The sequence below is a fragment of the Meriones unguiculatus genome, chromosome 14 (assembly GCF_030254825.1).
Source record: "Meriones unguiculatus strain TT.TT164.6M chromosome 14, Bangor_MerUng_6.1, whole genome shotgun sequence".
NCBI lineage: Eukaryota > Metazoa > Chordata > Mammalia > Rodentia > Muridae > Meriones > Meriones unguiculatus.
In genome coordinates this window covers 13,876,442-13,895,665 of record NC_083361.1, presented here as the reverse complement: position 1 = coordinate 13,895,665, position 19,224 = coordinate 13,876,442, and the positions used below count along the sequence as shown (strand labels likewise).

General features: G+C 54.8%; 1 protein-coding gene across 1 annotated transcript; it reads left to right on the top strand.

The window, feature by feature from the left end:
* The first annotated feature begins 58 nt into the window (after positions 1-58).
* Positions 59-17,763, top strand: Sez6l2 (seizure related 6 homolog like 2). Its single transcript, XM_021635910.2, is given in 19 exon segments — positions 59-723; positions 1,583-1,714; positions 2,363-2,662; positions 2,949-3,088; positions 3,260-3,461; positions 7,163-7,263; positions 7,265-7,349; positions 7,950-8,118; positions 8,708-8,871; positions 10,559-10,759; positions 11,193-11,331; positions 12,174-12,370; positions 12,477-12,671; positions 14,249-14,440; positions 14,536-14,727; positions 15,212-15,250; positions 15,433-15,550; positions 15,667-15,763; positions 17,213-17,763. Coding segments are annotated over 19 exon segments (2,772 nt in total). The 5' UTR covers positions 59-644; the 3' UTR covers positions 17,243-17,763.
* Positions 17,764-19,224: the final 1,461 nt, after the last annotated feature.

Here is a 19,224-nt window from a genome sequence, read left to right as displayed (position 1 = left end):
AGTGCAGACTACGGTCCTGGCTCGGGATCCCTCCTTCCTCCGTCCGCACTTCCTCCTCCTCCTCCTCCTCCCGCAGCGGAGAATAAATCCCAGGCCCCTCCCTTCGCCCGTCCCCAGGATCTGACGTGGGCTTGACACCTTTCTCAGCTTCTCCCTCCCGCAGCTCCAGTGGTCCAGCTTCGGCCTCCCTGGTTCCGCAACCCTTTCCCTCTTCCTCTCCGCGATAAGCCCCGGTAGAACGCCGTTAGGGCCGTCTGGATCCTCAAGCCCACCCTGCGCCCCCGGAAGCTGCCTTCTTCCTCCCACTTCCCCCGGAGGGCTGTCCATCCATCCCGATGGACCCAAGCACCCGAACAAGGGGCTAACCTTCGGCCCTCTCGGCCCCACCCCCCCGCAGCGGGAGCCGCGCCCCCCTTTGCCGTAGATCGGAGAGCAAAGGATAAAGATTGAGCAAAAGGGGGCGGACTCCAAGCAACCCCTAGGCCAATTCCGCTCCTCCATCCCAAAGGGAGAAAAATTGTCTTCCTTTGCTGACCCTTAGCAGGAAAACAAAATTAGAGGAAAAGATAAAAGGACGCGGAGGGAAAAGTGACAACTAGATTCTTGAGAAGAGCCACAGAGGAGAGAAATTAGGGTGAGTCGCCATGGGGACTCCCAAGGCCCAGCACCCGCCGCCTTCCCAGCTGCTGCTCCTAATTCTGCTGAGCTGTGCCTGGATTGAGGGTAAGGACACGTGAGGGTGGGCCCTGGGAAGGCCCTCGGGCTCTTTCACCTTCTTTCTCTGAGCAGATTGAGTCTTCCGAGCTTGTGGGGGAGGGGAGGGGCACAGTTGACTGCGAAGGGGCAAGCCAGGGCTTCTGCCTGGTACACCGGAGCCCTTGAACTCCTAATATTAAGGAGATGGGGAAATGAAGAAGGGGAGCTTTCCGTTGTGTCTTGGGGGTTAAATCCAGGAAGAGGAGCTGGAGGAAGTTGGGTGGGTGTCTGCAGAGGCGGTAGAAGCAGTCAGGGTACCTGGGTGGGAGACGGAGGTGCTGGGAGAGACGCCAGGCGCTGCACACACAAATGTTCTCGGACATATGGACAAAGACAGATGAACACAAGTGGGGATATTCAATCCCTGACTCTACTGATCCCCAACCCGGCTCTAGAGTAGACAGCAGAGACTGCAAAGACTGCAGAGAGAGAGAGAGAGAGAGAGAGAGAGAGAGAGAGAGAGAGTCTGCAGAGGCAGAAGCCCCAGAGAAAGCTGGCACTGCGGAAGCAAGGTCTGGGGTGCTGTTAGACTCTTCTCAGAGTCCTGGGATTGGGGGAGCACTTCAGTGGGGAGGAAGGGAAAGCAGTCCCAAAGCTCCGGTTCTGCACATCCTGCTAGAGCTGTCCAGGGTTAGTACCAGCTGAGGCTCTCACCGGAGGCCCAGAGACCGGGAGCAGGGACTGATGAGTGAGAGGGCATTCCTCTAGTCTTGGCTCTCAGCCCAGCCTGGGACCCTCTGAGTGTCTGCTAGGAAGTGCTCTGGGAAAGATCTCTCCAGATAAGGAGGGCATGGAAGGAAATGATTCACAGGCCTTCCCCCCCTAGGTCTGCCCCTGAAGGAAGATGAGATGATGCCAGAGCCTGGAAGTGAGACTCCTACAGTATCCTCTGAGGACCTGGCTGAGCTGCTCCATGGGGCTTTGCTGCGGAAGGGCCCAGAGATTGGCTTCTTGCCGGGTGAGGCTCCCAAAGTGGCATAAAAGTAGAAGGAGAAGCCAGGTCTCTGTGACATGGAGTGAGTGTCTGGCCCTGGGGAAGGCAGGTTGAGAGAGTTCAGGCAAATCAAGACCCGCAGGAAGCCAATGAAATTCAGAGGGGACAAGTGAAAAGAGTCAAAGCTGGCTATAGACAGAGCTAGAGATAAGAACAGGATGAACAGTCAAGAGAAGGTCATATGTATATGTATATATACATGTAGAGAGAGACGTGAATTCAGAGAACCAGAGTCACAAAAATGGTGGAGAAAAAAAAAAGATATACAACTAGCAGCCGATGCAGGATCATAAAACCAGACAGCAATAAGAATACTGAGCAGAGAAAAGCTCCGGAGAGAGCTAGACAGAGAAGAGAGAGGGGTAGGCAGGAGTGAGTGCCAGATTTGGGGGTGGGGAGAGGCTCAAGAGGGCTGTCAAGGCTGTGGTGGAAAAACAAAGGGAGCTTTGGCTGCAGAATCTTGAGAGAATGTGGGGGGCCTGTGTGAGTAAGGGGGAAATGGGAGCCGTGCCCTGTGAGGATGCTTGCGGTCTTGTTTCATTCTAAGCTGTTCCCTGCCCCTATGGGCCAATTTGTTGCTCCTGTGCCCTGACTCCCCTCAAACTATCTCAGGATCTGACCCAGACCCCACACTAGCCACCCCTCCAGCCGGCCAGACTCTTGCAGCGCCCTCCCTGCCACGTGCCACTGAGCCAGGGACAGGGCCTCTGACAACAGCTGTCACCCCTAAGGGGGTCAGGGGGGCAGGCCCCACCGCACCAGAGCTGCTGACCCCGCCCCCTGGAACTACAGCCCCACCCCCACCTGGCCCCGCCTCCCCGGTCCCACCCCTCAGGCCCGAGGGAGGAGAGGAGGAAACCACCACCACCATCATCACCACAACAACCGTCACCACTACTGTCACCAGCCCAGGTGAGGTGGTAGTTAAGGGGATGGACGAGCCCACGTGGGGGTGGATGGGCGGGGGGAGCCGCTTGGCTCGCGTGGAAGCAGGAGCTTTGGGTACAGGTCACAGAGGGGCTTCTGCGGACTCCCATCCATACTGCAGTTGGGGAAGGAAAGCCTCAGGAGAGGCAGAAAGGGGGCACTGGCTAAGGAGCGTGAGAGGTGCCGGGGAATCTAGGTGATCCCAGAAGGTGCTTGGCTGGTTGGGCAAGCACACAGGACCTCTCGGTCCCAGGCACTTCTGTCTCTTTAGTTCTGTGCAATAACAACATCTCGGAGGGGGAGGGGTTCGTGGAGTCTCCGGATTTGGGGAGTGCCGCCAGCCACTCTGTGGAGCTCCTAGATTGCACCTACAGCATCCACGTCTACCCTGGCTATGGCATCGAGATTCAGGTAACTTTCTCTGGTACTCGTCGAGGGCGCCCAAGACTGGCCTGGGAATCGGTGAACCCGTTTTCTGACTGGGATGGTCCCGAGACTTCTAGAGTTCTGCAGTGTGGGTGGTTTCCCGGAGGCTGTCTCCCTGCTGACTTGGCCTGGCCTGCCTGTATCTGGCTTCCCTAGGTGCAGACACTCAACCTGTCTCAGGAGGAGGAGCTCCTGGTGCTGGCCGGTGGGGGGTCCCCAGGCCTGGCCCCCAGACTCCTGGCCAATTCCTCCATGCTGGGAGAAGGACAGGTCCTTCGGAGTCCGACAAACCGGCTGCTCCTGCACTTCCAGAGTCCTCGAGTCCCGAGGGGCAACGGCTTCAGGATTCACTATCAGGGTGAGGAGTCTGGAAGGCCACTGGAGGGACAAGAGCCACGCGGGCTAGAGAAGACATCTCCAGAGCCCTTCTAACTCTGGGCACTGAGAGGATATTCCTCCTGCGTGGGACCCCATGAGGGCAGGACCCTCAAAAGGCACACATGTATATTTTTCTCTCATATTCTTGGATCTGCAAATGGGGATGAGTGAACCCAAGTAGAGATCCATTTATTCGGCTCGGTGAATTTTTACTGAGTGCGTACTTCATACCAGGCTCTGTGTTTGCCTTGGGGCGGGGGATGAATAAGCTTGCTGCAAGTCTGTCTTTAAGGAGCTGAGGATCTGATTAGAAACAGATAGGTAATCAGAATGGTGATGTCCGTGCGGTAAGGACGCCGATGGAGGGTGTTCAGGCGAGGGGAGCAAGCATCAAAAGGGACCAAATGTTTTCTAAGGAATCTAGGAACAGCTTCTTGGAGGAGGTGATGACTAAGGGGAGACCTACAGGGGGAGGGGAGAGGAAGAAAGGGAAATAAGCAACTGTCTGATGGGTTGATGCCGAGTTCTGGAGAGGAGAGAAAATGTGACCCTCAGAAAGGTGAAGCGCCTCAGCAGGGAAGGCAGAATGGTCCGCGCTGTGTCACCTGGGGTAGCATATTTTACCTTTCTGTGCCTCGTGGCTCCATCTGAAAACCGGAAGTTAGAATACTTTGCGGGGAGTGTTGCTAGGACGATCTGGTGAGGTGGTGCCTGAGGACGGGGTCTGGGACACAGGGAGGCCTCAGAAATGTCAGTCAGCACCACCACAGCCAAGGCAGAGAAGGAAAGGCTACCGGGAAGCCTCCTGTGGGGAATTTGGGGGACTTTAATCTGTAGGTGAGAGGCAGACAGTCGAAACAGCACCAGCGGGAAAGTGACACTCTTGGGTTTGCCCTTTTGGCAATTCTTTCTGACTTCTAGGGCAGGACTGGGGGGAGGGTTTCATGCACCCACACATGGACAGGCCACACATGTAAGCACCCGTGCTTTCCTGCGTGTGTTGGGGGAACCTTCTCACACTGCACACACATTCTCTGGCACACGTACATGTATGTAAGCTAAGGGGCTCAGCCAGTGTCCCCAGTCCAGACATGGCTGTCCTCTCCGAGGTCTCTCCATGTGCCCTTAGAGACGGGAGATACCATCTCCTGGCTCCATGTATTCCCCTTCTTCCTGGAGACCTTGCGCACCTTATTGAGGGCCCTCATCCCCTGAGGGTCAGTTGTGCGAGGCAGATGCTGCCCCCACCAGGCCTGTTGCAGAGACCTGGGGCTTGTATTTGATGCCAGGGACCTGAGTGTTGGAGACAAAGCGTGCATGCCTTGGGAGCCAAGGGCTATGCCTCATTTGGGAAAAAAAAGTAAAAAACTAGCCACTGGCTCCTTTAAGCAGCCATTTCCCTGGGGCATCGAAACTGGGGCTCCCGGGCTAAGTGGCACTGAGGGGAGCGGGGCTGCTGTACAAAGGGGACTTGCTTACCCGCCTTGGTCCTTCCTTATTTGCAGCTCCTGCAGGTATCTTTAGGACAGAGGCGCCGCCTCAGCCCCTGTTAACCTGCTCTAACTGTGGCCTCGTGTCCAAAGCGCCAGCCCAAGTCCAGCAAATGTGCCCACGGGCACAGTCCTTCCCCTCACAAAGAGAGGACCCAGTCAGCTCCATCTCTCAGAGGAGGGAAGAGGTTTGAGACACCAGTTCCCAGTGTGAGATCAACTTGCTCAGGCGCTGTTTCAGTCTCATAGTGATAACAGATAACGGGCAACGTGATGAGAGGAAATTACATAGGTAGAATCGAACGCAGACAAGACCTCATGGGAGCAGGGAAAGTCAGGGAGGCTTCCTGGAAGAAGTGGTACTTAAGTTACTCTCTGAAGCGTCAGAAAGAGACCAGAAAGCCTTGCATGCAGGGACCCAGGCGTGAGCAGAAATACGGAGGTGGTCTGTCTGTGGTGGTGCATGCCATATCACTCAAGCTCGCTGGACGCTGAGGCAGGAGGTCCAAGAATTCAATGCTGGCCTGGGCTGCGCCGTGAGATCTTGTCTCGAAAACTCAAAGGTTAGCCGCGTGTCAGTGGTGCACACCTTTAATCTTTGCCCTCGGGAGACAGAGGCAGCTGAGTCTCTGTGAGTTCAAGATCAGTCTGGTCTACAGAGAGAGTTCCAGGCTAGCTGAGGCTACATATTCAGCCCCTGTCTCAAAAACAAGACAGAAACCCCAAGGGCTGGGGGTTTAGTTTATGGTGAAGCATGTGCCTAACATGCACAATGTCCTGGATTTAATCCCATCACCAGAAAAAAGGTGGGGGACAAAACAGCAAAGGGTCACAGGATGTGTTGTGTAGGACATCTGGGCCTTGGGAGCTGAGTATTAACTCAAGGACTGGGCTGGACCTGGCTGGGGAAGGGGCCAGAACATCAAGCTAAAGCGTTCAGACTTGGCTCTGTTGGCCGCAGGCATTTACCAAACCGGCTGGTTTTAGAGGACTGTTTTTATGTCTGCTTGCCTTAGTAGTCTGGAGACTCTGGAAAGGCAAGGTATGGTTTGTTTTGTTTTCTTCCTGTCTGCTCCCATAGGCCAGCTAGGTAAATGCTTGATGAGTTTTGAGATGTGAAAGGGATAGGCCTCTGACAGAATCGCGGAAGGCCCCAGAGTCAGCAAAGACAGAGCCTTCTGCTGACTAGAGCCGGCCTGGGCCTCCTACAAGGCACAGCCTTGGAAACTGAGCTTGGTGGTGAGGTTTTCTAGAGGCTGGGGCAGGAGGATTGAGAGATCGAGGCCAGCCTGGGATACATAACAAGACCTTGATTCAAAACCAACCCGGCCCCACCTCCCTCCCTCCCAGATAATTTCAAGAGGCTTTGGGAAAGAATGCAAGCAACACAGCTGTTCAGAATGCATGCAGGGACACCCACAGCCAACAGCAGGCAGTGATCACTACAGGACAAAATGGCTTGAATGTGGACTAGCAGGTCACTGTTGCTGGGGGAAAGCCCAAATCTGAGGTCCAAGGAAGTTGGTGCAAAAAAACGAGGTTACACAGTTCTCAGTGCGAGAGAATTCAGTGCAAACCAACTTAAGGAAAACAGAGTTCCTACGGAGCCCTCCATTTCCACTAGGGGATTTGCTCAGTGGCGCTGGATATCAAGATTTTAAGTCAAACATTACTAAAGCTGTTTCTTGTGGCTAGCCTGGCTGAAAGCCCCGTGCCCCTCCATACAAGAAAGTCCATGAAAGAAAACACCACGAAACATTTCACATGCGGGAGCCTCAGCGTCTCCCTCTAGACAGGGGCGCACGCACTCTTTCTCTGCCTACCCCTAAAACTGCGCAAACCGAGCGGGAAGCTGAGCCATCAGTGCTGAGGCTATTTGTTCTTAGTGCTGGCGAGAGCTCAGGGCGGTCCATCGATTTGCCTGACGGTCTCACGACCGATAAGGCTGGGCTCTAAAATAACTCTTACCTATAAACGAGGACCAAAGCGGGTAAACAACAAAAGACCAGAGAAATGCGCTTGTTGATGTTGCTCTTCAACTGAGCAGCGAATAAGCGAAAGGAGTTTGCTTTCCTGCAGCATATACTACAGAGCGGAGTTCCCTGGGAGTAGGGGATGGGGAGGGGGTGGGGCTTGCGTGAGAATTTGCTGTGGGTCAGCAGCCCCTCTCCCTCTTCCTTGACCTGTCCAGCATACCTCCTGAGCTGTGGCTTCCCACCCCGGCCAGCTCACGGGGATGTGAGCGTGACAGACCTGCATCCCGGAGGCACTGCCACCTTCCACTGTGACTCGGGGGTACCAGCTGCAGGGCGAGGAGACCCTCATCTGCCTCAATGGCACCCGGCCAGCCTGGACTGGTGAGCCCCCCAGCTGCACAGGTGAGGCTCTCATTGAAGGACTTCTGTCTCGGGGGGGGGGGGGCGGCTGGGCTGGGAAGTCGCCATCTTTGGGGAGAATCCGTCTTGAAGAAGTTTGTAGCTGCAGGGTCTCCCCGGAGCTCTCTCCAGGGAGGGTCTCCATTCTCGGGGAATCTCCATCCTTGTCTGGGTACCTTGGGATGCCCCGGTTGGTGCTTGCTGTCTGGTTACTGCTCTAGGCGCCCTTTCTTTGGAGAGCCCTCCATTTCAGTGAACCATGTTTGGGGTCCCAGGCCGGTAGATCTTGGTCCTAAGAGCTTCATCCTGCAATCCTTCCACCAAGCTTTAAATGCTTAAAGCTCGGGCTTCTAGCCTCCCGGCTTCTCGTCTGAGAGTTTCGATTTTGAGGCTCCTTGCCTCAAGGTGCCCGCCTCTCCAGAGGCTTCATTTTAGCAGTAGCTCTGTGCGGACGGTTCTATTTCAGACTAGGCAGCAGTCTGGAGAAGGTCCTGTCCCTCTGCTAAATGTGTGGGGCGGAGGCCATGCTGGCTGGTACCCACCAAGCTCTAGAGTTGGGCCTGAGAAAGAGCTGAAGCCTTCCTGGCCTTTCTCTGCCCACAGCATCTTGTGGTGGCACCATCCATAATGCTACACTGGGCCGCATCGTGTCCCCTGAGCCCGGGGGAGCTGCGGGCCCCAACCTTACCTGCCGCTGGGTCATTGAAGCAGCTGAGGGGCGCCGGCTACACCTGCACTTTGAGAGAGTCTCGCTGGATGAGGACAATGACCGGTGAGGGTCTGGGCTTTGGGTCAGAGGTCCCTACCCTGGGAAAGCTGGGAGGCCGCATCAGAGAGTTAAATGACACTAGATGTGGATCCTTGTGTCAAACCAAGTTTTGTCCTAACCTCCTGAGAGAGTGCAGCTATGCAAGCTTAGATGCAGCAATCTAAGGTCTCGCTGCCCCTCCGTCCTCTCTCACAGAGAGATAACAGCACCCTTCCACACACTTAATTAATAAGTGCATTAAGATATATAAAGCCGTTGAAGTGGTGTCTCGGACATGATCTGCATGATAAGAGTGTGTGCTGTTGCTTCCCCCCCCCCCCCCGTTCTCTGCAGTGAGTGCTCGGGCCGAGCCCCCAGTCTTCCTGTGTCTCTACAGCCTCCTCTCTAAAATGAGGGATAGTCGTAGCGTCTACCTCTATAGTGACGCAAGAGTCCTTGTAGAGATCAAACAAGATCAAGTGTGTCGGGGCTTAAAAGAGTGCATGATTGGGTTAGTGTCGGGTAATAGCAGCTGTAAAGACAAGCCGGGAGAGCAGGCAGAAAGGCAGCTTCCAAGGGGAAAATGCATCTGCCGCCCTTCTGTCCACCCCAGGCTGATGGTGCGCTCAGGGGGAAGCCCCCTGTCGCCTGTGATTTATGACTCCGACATGGATGATGTCCCTGAACGAGGTCTCATCAGCGACGCCCAATCCCTCTACGTAGAGCTGCTTTCAGAGACACCAGCCAACCCCCTGCTGCTCAGCCTCCGATTTGAAGGTAGCGGTCTCACTTCCTGACCATGCCCAACCCCCACCCCATTTCCTCTTCCTCACGCTAGGAACCGCTGCAAGCTCGTCCCCCCTCCGTGCTCATCTCTGTGGTTGGTCCCTGACCCCTGACAGCTATCCCTTCACAGAGACACCTTTTCCTTCCAAGTAGTCTCTTACGATTAAATTTCAGATACGGCTGGGTCCAGTATACAGCCAGGCTGACACGTATCTGTCTTGGCTCTTGACTGTGCCGTGGCTTCGTACACACACGGGCTTATGGACTGTCAACCTCCCTAACGACATCAGGGAAGAAAACAAAACGGCAGCAAGAAAGGAAAGGTTCAGGAGAGCTGTGGGCCACCATTTCAGAAAAGGTCCCCATCGACTTGATTAAGTTCAGTTCGGCCAGGCCATATTAAGACTGGCAGGTTTGTTTCTGATTGGTCCCAAACAAGCCTCGTGGACTAAAAGTAGGGAAGGCACTAAAAATAGAGAATAGGGGGGCAATTACCAGGAGGAGGAGGAATGGATGTTAGAAGGTCAGGAGGAATCAGCGGTCGTGGGAGAAGAGGCAGTTAGGTGTGGCCTTCCAGGATGGAGGGCAATTAGGTCAAAGGTGGGGGCAGCGCAGGGGAAGGGGCAATGGCACATTTGGGAAACAGCATGGCTGAGCATTTGTAGGAACAGAAGCAAAAGGCCGTGGAAAAGTTGAGTGGCGGCAGCAGCAGCACACGCCTTTAGTCCCAGGGGAGGCAGAGGCAGGCGGATCTCTTGAGTTCAAGGTCAGCGTGGTCTACAGTCAGGACAGCCAGGGCTACACAGAGAAACCCTGTCTCGAAAACAAAAACAAACAAACAAACAAATAAAAGAGGCAAGGGAAGGGACCTGCTCAGAGATTAGAAGGTTTTGGATGGGTCACAGATAAGTGGATTTGGCGCTGGGTCCTGAGAGATGCACAGGATTTGCACTTGATACCTTGCCGGGTCAAGTAATACAAAAGACAACAGAAGCCCAGCTTTTCGGTGAGAACCCCAGTCTGCCCGTTCGGGGGGCCACTGCTGGCTGTGCTGTTGGCTTCAGAGTCCTCGGCTGCATGAGAGGTGGTTTTGTAGATAAGATACAATCAGATGAACAGAAGGAAAAAAAAATGCTCTAGAGATGTTCATTTTGGCTGACTTGTCCTCAGTGCGAGCTGAGCAGCCTCTTCGCTCGCTGCAGTTTTGGATTCCAGTGACAGTGTGGATGATCAGAATCCAACTGTTATTTCTGAGGCTAGAACACACCCACGGAAGCCAGCTCTCCAGAGGCGCCCCTCCCCGGGCCCCTTGCTGTTTCCAAAGCCGAATGTCTGTGGATGAGAACTAACCCTTCAGGACTGTAGCTCCGGCTCTGTCCTTGCCACCTGGATAACCTCGGGCAGGTGGCTTTTTGTTTGAAGGTGCCCTTGTCCGTAGAATGGCGGTTAGTGCTATTGGCACAGGTACATGGTCCCGGCTGCTTGGAAGGCTGAGAGGAAGGAAGATCTCAAGTTCAAGGTCAGCCTGAGCTAAATAGTGAGACGTCCATCTCAACATGCCACAGCAAACGAACAACCCATGAGGGGCCAAGCAACACCCCAAATCAGCCTAAGTGCCCAAAATGATATCCCCGAGGCCTGTCCTAACGCTTACTGTCTGTGACCAACTCCTCTCTAGCCTTTGAAGAGGACCGCTGCTTCCCCCCTTTCCTGGCACACGGCAACGTGACCACCACAGACCCTGAGTACCGCCCAGGGGCACTGGCCACCTTCTCGTGCCTCCCGGGGTATGCCCTGGAGCCCCCAGGGCCCCCCAATGCCATCGAATGCGTGGACCCCACAGAACCCCACTGGAATGACACAGAGCCAGCTTGCAAGGGTGAGCCCTCTCCATTCCACAGAGTCCTTCCAGCCTACAGAGTAAGCCCCAAAGCCGGGACCCCAGGAAGGCAACTGGGCAAGAGAGCTGGATGAATACTGAAACATACTAACCCAAAGCCTGGGGAAAGCCCTGCCTCTTCGGAGGCTGCTTTCTTAAGGGAGTAACTGCTGGGCTGGTTATGAATTCAGGCTCAGACCTGAAAGGCTTCTAAAGCTAGACAGAACTGGAGCTGGGCAGAATGTGGATCCGGTGAGGAAGCTGGGAAGCAGGCGTGGGCGGGGTTAACTAAGGGCAAGGCCGGGGAAACAATTGTAGTAGAACGAAGATGTGGCAAGATTGGGATGGCTGGTGCACACCACCAAGAGCAATGGGGGCTGGAAAAGGGGGAACCCAGGCCCACGTGGGTCCTGACCCTCCCACCTTTCCCCAGCCATGTGTGGAGGAGAGCTGTCTGAGCCGGCTGGCGTGGTCCTCTCTCCCGACTGGCCCCAGAGCTATAGCCCTGGCCAGGACTGCGTGTGGGGCCTGCACGTCCAGGAAGAGAAGCGCATCTTGCTCCAAGTCGAAATGTATGTTTGGCTCGTGGAGCGTGTGTAACGGGTAACGGGTTCGGGTTCTATCCGGTGTGTGTGTGTGAGAGTGCATTCTGAGCCCAGCTGGCCCTTCTGAGCTCACACAGAAGTCTGTGGGTATGTGGCGTTCCAAAAGAAGCCATCAAGAGGGTGCAGGACAGAGGTGGGAGACCTGGGTTCAAGTCACTTGGAGAATAAGGCCAAGCGAAAGGGTAGCACAAACCTCTTCAAGGGCCACTGCAGGTCTGGAGGGGTTCTGCTGTCAAATGCTCTACCGTTGAACTATACCCCCTCAGTGTGTGTGTGTGTGTGTGTGTGAGAGAGAGAGAGAGAGAGAGAGAGAGAGAGAGAGAGAGAGAGAGACTGCTTCTGGAGCAAGGGGACCCAGGCCCCAAAATGGGGCCTCAATTGCTAGTACCAAGTCAGCGGGTGCAAGTCGGTGAGCTGATTTGGCGCGAGGTGGTCACGGGAGTGGAGAAATGGAGAGTGGGCATGGACCCAAAGCAGACACTCACGAAGAGCCCAGGATCAGAGAGTAGAGGGACTATGGTGTTTGATTGAGCAAAGCTATTTTGGGGGGCATACTGTGGGGAATGGAAGACAGGCTGGAGAGTGGACGGAGCTTGTCGTGTGCGGGGTTGAAGATTAGGATGCGGGAGGGGGGAGGGGACCTACCCATCTCCAGGACCCGAAAGAACCCTAGACGGGTCAAAACTGAGAGTGAAGATTCCGGCGGGGAGGGGCTGGTTACGAAAGAGCAGAACGGGTTGAGACTGGGCTAGACTGGGCTAGACTGGGCTAGTCGTAGTTCGCCTAACCTTCCGTCGCCTTCCCCGCAGCCTGAATGTTCGCGAAGGGGACATGCTGACCCTGTTCGACGGTGACGGGCCGAGCGCTCGGGTCCTGGCCCAGCTGCGGGGACCTCAGCCACGCCGCCGCCTCCTCTCCTCTGGACCCGATCTCACTCTGCAGTTTCAGGCACCCCCCGGGCCCCCCAATCCCGGCCTAGGCCAGGGCTTCGTATTACATTTCAAAGGTAACGGAAGGCAGGCGAGGGGTCTGGAAGGCCCAGGGGCCGGGCAGGGAGCGGGTCCCAGCGCGAGGCCCTCTGAAGCTGGAAGGGCGCCCCGTCTCCACTGCAGAGGTCCCGAGGAACGATACGTGCCCGGAGCTGCCACCTCCTGAGTGGGGCTGGAGGACAGCGTCCCACGGGGACCTGATCCGGGGCACGGTGCTCACCTACCAGTGCGAGCCTGGCTACGAACTGCTCGGATCGGACATCCTCACTTGCCAATGGGACCTGTCCTGGAGCGCGGCGCCACCTGCCTGCCAGAAGAGTGAGTAGGGCCCCACCCCTAAACTCGGGCTTGGGTTTGGGTTCCGCCTTTGCCTGTCCCTCCCGGATTGTCTAATTTCGCCCTGAGTCCAGCCTGGGTCTTCAGACCCAACTCTTACGTGGCCTTTAGGTCCCACCCCATGCAGTGCCTTGAAATTCACGCACACGCGCAGGTCCTGCTGCCTTTAGTTCAGGCTGCTTTCTTCCCCTTCACCTGCGCTCTACCGGCTTTTCATCAAGGTCCAGCCCCTTTCCCTCCCGACTCCGCCCCTGCCAGGGTTTGAGTCCCACCCCTTCCGGGTTTGGGTTTTGCCAAATTAACTGCACCTGGACTGCGCCCCATCAGCTCTCTTCGAAGCACCCCTAAACTCTCAGTTCTCCGAGAGCTGACAGTGTGAGACATCGCCCTGTTAGAGCCAATGCTGGTCCGAAGGCTCGATTTGTTTTGATGCAGTAACTGAAGCCCGGCACAGGGTTGTCGGTTATAGGACAGGTTTCGTGGATGAAATGGGAGCAGGGCGTTAGACTTCAGGGGGCACCAGAGGGCCAACCCGTCAGGTGCCCTAGCCAAGGCTGGCCTCAGAAAACTGCCCAGGCTATCTCCTGAGTCTGATGCTGAGCTGAGACTCAAGTCTCAGGATCTATCCGGTGCTCCAGAGCCACGGTGCTGGCAGGTTCCAGCTTGGCTAAGCGCCGAGCCCTGGGCCACGAGAGAGATGGCAGTGACACGCTGATCTCTCAGGATAACCAGGATCAAGTATCTCTCAGGGTGTCTGTAGCACGGGTTTATATGAATCAAAGGCCTTGGGGTGGCGGGGTAGCTCAGATGTCACGGAAGCGCCAGAGGTCCCCTGACTGGAGCTTGCCAGTTCAGCTGGATAGGTGAGCCCCCCGATTCAGTAAGGGGCCGTTTCAGGACTCAGGGTGCTCAACATCAACTTCAGGCCTCTGCGCGCACATTCATGACACATGCAGACGCACACTCACAAAGGCCGTGAAGATGGCCTTCTGCGGTAGCACTGGGAGTCAAAGTGCAGGAGGTATATGCGAGCTAAATGGGCTAGGCACCATGCAGATGGGGGCGACACAAGCGCCAGCCTGTCTTGAGACACTAGCTTCTGTCCATAAGGATGTTCTGCCATGCCAGGGACAGTTATTGTGCTCCGACATATTGATTGAATATTTTGGATTTTACCAGAAGCCAAGGGCTAAGTTTGTCCCACTTATCCCATTTTCAAAAGAAATGTAAAATACGTTGATTTTTCCCCCCCAGCCACAGGGTCTTACTGTGTGGTCCAGGGTGTCCTGTTCTGGAACTTGCCATGCAGCCCAGGCTGGCTGGGGCCTCTTATTCCTTCCTTTAGTCTCTAAGTGGAGGGACTGACTATAAGCATTGCAGCATCGCATTCTGCAAACCCACTGACCCTGAAGTGTCTGACTCGCAGTCGGTGTCCTTCTAAGGAACTGGTGAGAGGAGGACAGAGCTGTTCTTGGCAGAAGCTCAGGCCTCCGGGAGCCCCGCTTCCAGGCGATCTACTGAGACCCTCTCTCTCCCTAACCTTTCCCTCCTATCACCAGTCATGACCTGTGCTGACCCGGGAGAGATCACCAATGGCCACCGGACCGCCTCCGACGCTGGTTTTCCCGTCGGCTCCCATGTCCAGTATCGCTGTCTGCCAGGGTACAGCCTGGAGGGGGCGGCTGTGCTCACCTGCTACAGCCGGGACACGGGTACACCCAAGTGGAGTGATCGGGTCCCCAAATGCGCCTGTAAGTCTGGGGAGCAGCCCACGGAGGGAAGACCGGGGAATCGGACGGGCCTGCTCGGCTCTAAGCAGGCCTGCGGCCCTCCCTGCTTCCTGCAGTAAAGTACGAGCCGTGCCTGAACCCTGGCGTGCCCGAAAACGGCTACCAGACACTGTATAAGCACCACTACCAAGCGGGAGAGTCGCTACGCTTCTTCTGCTATGAGGGCTTTGAGCTCATCGGCGAGGTCACCATCACCTGTGTGCCCGGCCACCCGTCCCAGTGGACCAGCCAGCCCCCACTCTGCAAAGGTGCCAGGGCAGGAGGGCGCGTAGCAATATATGGGGAGCGACGGGGCTAGAAGAGCTGGGTAGAAAAATGCAAGAGCAGTGGCTGGCCCTACCCAGTGCCATCTCCTGTGGGTTCTCATCCTGACAGGCACAAAAAACCTGGGGAGATTTGAGGTTCCAGAACTGTCAAGGGCTATAGCGAGGGCCTTGGCTTAGAGGCCCCCTGTCCTCTCTGCAAAGGCCTCCATTTTGTTATCAGAGAGATATTCTGAAGCTGGTTGGCTCAGACGGTCCAGGAACCTTGAACCTGTAGTGGTCTGAAGGAGGACAGGCCCTGGTCCGTCAGTTCCCGACAGCCTCCACACACAGGAGAAAAGACCCGTTTAGATTGAACAGAGGGCAGAGAAGCAGGCTGTGCAGCCCAGCCCCACAGGGCTCCGGCCCTCTCCCCAGGCTCCTTCCCTCCCTGGCTCAGACCCCGCCCCTCCCCCTCCTCTCCCTGCAGTGGCCTATGAGGAGCTCCTGGACAACCGAAAACTGGAAGGTCAGTGAGGGTCCAGGTGGAGACCAGGCCTGGCCATGCTGGGGGGGCAAGGTCAAGGCTGGGGGCAGGAGGCCAGGCCCCGGAGGGGTGAGGACAAGGGTTCAGGGCCCAGGGCAGGAGGCTGGGAGAGCCCAGGAGTGGGTACAGCCTTGGCTCATTTTCTGTTCTTCCTCCCTCTCTAGTGACCCAGACCACAGACCCATCAAGGCAGCTGGAGGGTGGGAACCTTGCTCTGGCCATTCTGTTGCCCCTGGGCTTGGTCATTGTCCTGGGCAGTGGCGTTTACATATACTACGCTAAGTAAGTACCCTGCTCTGCGCCGCTGGCCAGGGCAGGGGTCAGAGCTGGCACGGGAGCCCGGCGAGGGAGTTCAAGGACTCACAGGTGATAAGCCCGGTGTCCCCTCCCTTTCCCAGGCTGCAAGGAAAGTCCCTCTTTGGCTTCTCGGGTTCCCACTCCTACAGTCCCATCACGGTGGAGTCAGACTTCAGCAACCCACTGTATGAAGCTGGCGTGAGTCTCTCCCTCCCCTTGCAACGCCACCTCCCTCAGCCTCCCCAAGGACTTCCTGATCTTCCCAAGTCCCTGCCTCGTCTTTTGGTTGGGCGGGGAGATTTCAGACTCAGTTGCTTACGTAGGAAAGCCATGACGATGGCCAAAGCAAGCTATGTGTGGACAGACACTGCAGATGACTGGAGAGCCAGAGCCTGTCTGCAGGGTACAGCTCTAATCCATGGCGTGTACTTAGGCCCAGTCTCCAGACCTTCTAATTGTTCAAGACATCTCAGAAATTCATCTTTGCCGTCTTAACATATAGGATAAATCCGCAAGATTCAAGTATATATATATTAGCAATATTCAACCCAGGAAGGTTTTTTTTGTTTTTGTTTTTGTTTTTGAGACAAAGTCTCACTATGTATCACTGTCTGTCCTGGAGCTCACTATGTAAATCAGGCTAGCCTGGGAATCTCAAGAGATCTGCCTGCATTTGGCTCCTGAGTGCTGGTGTTTAAAGTGTGCACCACCACACCTGACTGGGAATCTTTTTTTTTTTTTTTTTTTTTTTTTTTTTTTTTTTTTCTGACTGGGAATCTTTACTAAAAACTTTTTTGTAGAAATTTTTCATTTTTTTTTTTTTTTAATATGTATGGGTGTTTCCCTGATTGTTTGTCGGTTCAAGTGCATGAAATATCCTCAGAGGCCAGGGAGGGCATCAGATCCCCTGGGACAGGCATTACAGATGATTGTAGGGCCATCTTGTGAGTGCTGGGAATCGAACCTAGCTCCTCTGGAAGAGCAGCCAGGACTCTTAGCTGCTGAGCCATCTCTCCAGCTCCTCCGTATTAATTTAAATATGAACATCTTGCTGGACGGATTGGCTCACAGTTTTAATCCCAGCACTCCAGAGGCAGAGGCATACAGATCTCTGAGTTTGAGGCCAGCCTGGTCTACCTAAGGAGTTCCAGGACAGCCGGGGCTACACAGAGAGACCTTGTCTCAAAATATGACGGTCTCCTTGAGAGTGCGTGGTACTGGACATTGAACTTACCCACGGTCAGCTCCTGACATGGAACAGCACCTGCAGTGTCTCATTCTCTTCTGTACTTTGACACGGCTCTCTCTATAGCCCTGGCTGGTGAATGTAGAGGAGGGTGGCCTCAAATTCACAGAGCCACCTGCCTCCGCCTCCAAGGGTTGGGGTTAAAGGTGTTCATCGTCATGCCCGGCTCCCCAGTCCTTTTTTAATTTTGAGACAGGGTTTCAATGGTCCAGTCTGGCCTTGAACTACTTCCGTAGCCCAGGCCAGTCTTGAGTTGGGCTCTTCCTGCCTCCACCTCCCTAGTGGCTGGGATTATAGGTCAGCACCACCACCAGACTCAGCTCAAATGACATCCTCCCCGTCCTTGTGGATGCCTCTTCACCTCCAACTCACTCCAGTTTATCTGCCCTTTCTGTCCTCAGGATACACGGGAGTACGAAGTTTCCATCTGAGCCCTCAGTCTAAGTCTGCAGGACCCAGGACCCCCATTCTCCCATCGTTCTAGGCAGTGAGGTGGATAGGGCCTGGTCTGGGCTCCCCTCTCCCCTGCTGTGTAAATAGTCTCCCTGTCCCACGAGGGGGCTCTGATGGCCCTGGAGACCCTACCGTAAATAAACCAGCACCCTGCCGCCCAAAGCCGCCTCTTCTTAGTTGCCAAACAAGGGGCCTTCCACCCCCTATCCTACTGACTTCTGGACCCCGGAAGGGAACTCAGCCCCTTGCGACTCCTGGGTCCCTCCAGCCCAGGGCCCCACTCAAGAACTGTCCCCCAATTCTACTATCCCCATGGCCATGAAGGCTCCCTACCCCCAGATGCCTGACTGCTGCTGGGCCTTGGAGGGTGAGAAGGATGAAGGGAGGGATGAGGCCGAGCCCCGTCCCTTCCCCGTGTCTCCCTGCCCACACTCTCTCCACCTTTATTTGCTTCTGAGTTCTTGTTTTTGAGCAATAAACAGAAAGTCACCACTTGTAACTGAGCTGGTGAGTCTGGGAAAGTGGGTCTCAAGGTGGTGGGGCCGGTGTGGGGAGCCCTCTGGGAGAGTAGGTTTGGGGAAATGGAAGCTCTCTGGAGGAAAATGCAGATCCAGATTTGGGCAGTACCCCAGGGGCTGGCCTGGAGTCCAAAGCCTTGCTTGTACTGGGTACAATGGAGCCTACAGTAATCCCAGCTCTTGGGAGGCAGAGGCTGACAGAATTTGAGCTCAGTTCCAGACCAGCAAGGACAGCATAGAGTGACCCTGTCTCGAAACAAGCTTGGCTTAAGGTTCAGGCCCTATAGAGGAGCGACCGGGACAACTGAGCTCTTCACTAGTTCTTGCTAGGTTCCTGTAGCTAGAAGAGCTACACTGCCTACAGCCTTTCACAGACCCAGGGAGCAATGAGCCTTCCATTCTTTTCACTTTTTTAAAATGTTTGCATATTTATGCATTCTGTGTTGTTCTTTCTCCTGCTGATCTTTTGTGGCTTATTTATTGCTTCTGTCTCATTATTTTATTTAAATCGTCTTGCTACAGCTCAGGCTGGGCTGTCTGCCTTTTTTGTTGTTGTTGTTGTTTTGTTTTTTGGTATTTTTGAGACAGGCTGTTCTAGAGTCACTGTGTAGACCAGGCTGGCCTCAAAGTCACAGAAATCCATCTGCCTGGTCTTTCTCTTTTCTTTCTTTCTTTCTTTCTTTCTTTCTTTCTTTCTTTCTTTCTTTCTTTCTTTCTCTCTCTCTCTTTCCTTTCCTTTCCTTTCCTTTCCTTTCCTTTCCTTTCCTTTCCTTTCCTTTCCTTTCCTTTCCTTTCTTCTTCTTGAAAAAGGGTTTCACTATCTAGCTCTGCCTGTCCTGAAACTCACTCTGTAGACCAGGCTGGCCTTTAACTCACAGAGATCCACCCACCTCTACCTCCCTGAGTGCTGGAATTACAGGCGTGCTCCACTGCCCCCTGCCCCCTGCCCCCTGCTTCTTTCTGTTTTTGAGACCAGACATTGCTGTGAAGTTCACACTGGCTTGATACCTTGAACGGGAAGCAATCTTCCTGCCTCTGCCTACTGAGTGCTGGGATTATTGGGGATTAAGAGAGATCAACCTATTTTACATTGTTTTTTTGTTTGTTTTTTATCCTCGTAAAGAACTTGTGGGTAATTTACTACTCACGGTTGGTTGGTTGGTTGGTTGGTTGGTTGGTTGGTTGGTTGGTTGATTTTTTGAAACAGGGTTTCTCCACGTAGCCCTGGCTGTCCTGGAACTCACTCCATAGACCAGGCTGGCCTTGATCTCCCACAGATCCGCCTGCTTCTGCCTCCTGAGTGCTAGGATTAAGGACTGCTCACAGTTTTCAATTAAAAGAGGTGAATAGACGTCCTCAGAGGGACAAATAAGTAGCCAAACTGGGCCTGAGACAGAAACTCATCAGAGAGAGCCGTCCATGTCACCTTCTGTCTGGTTACA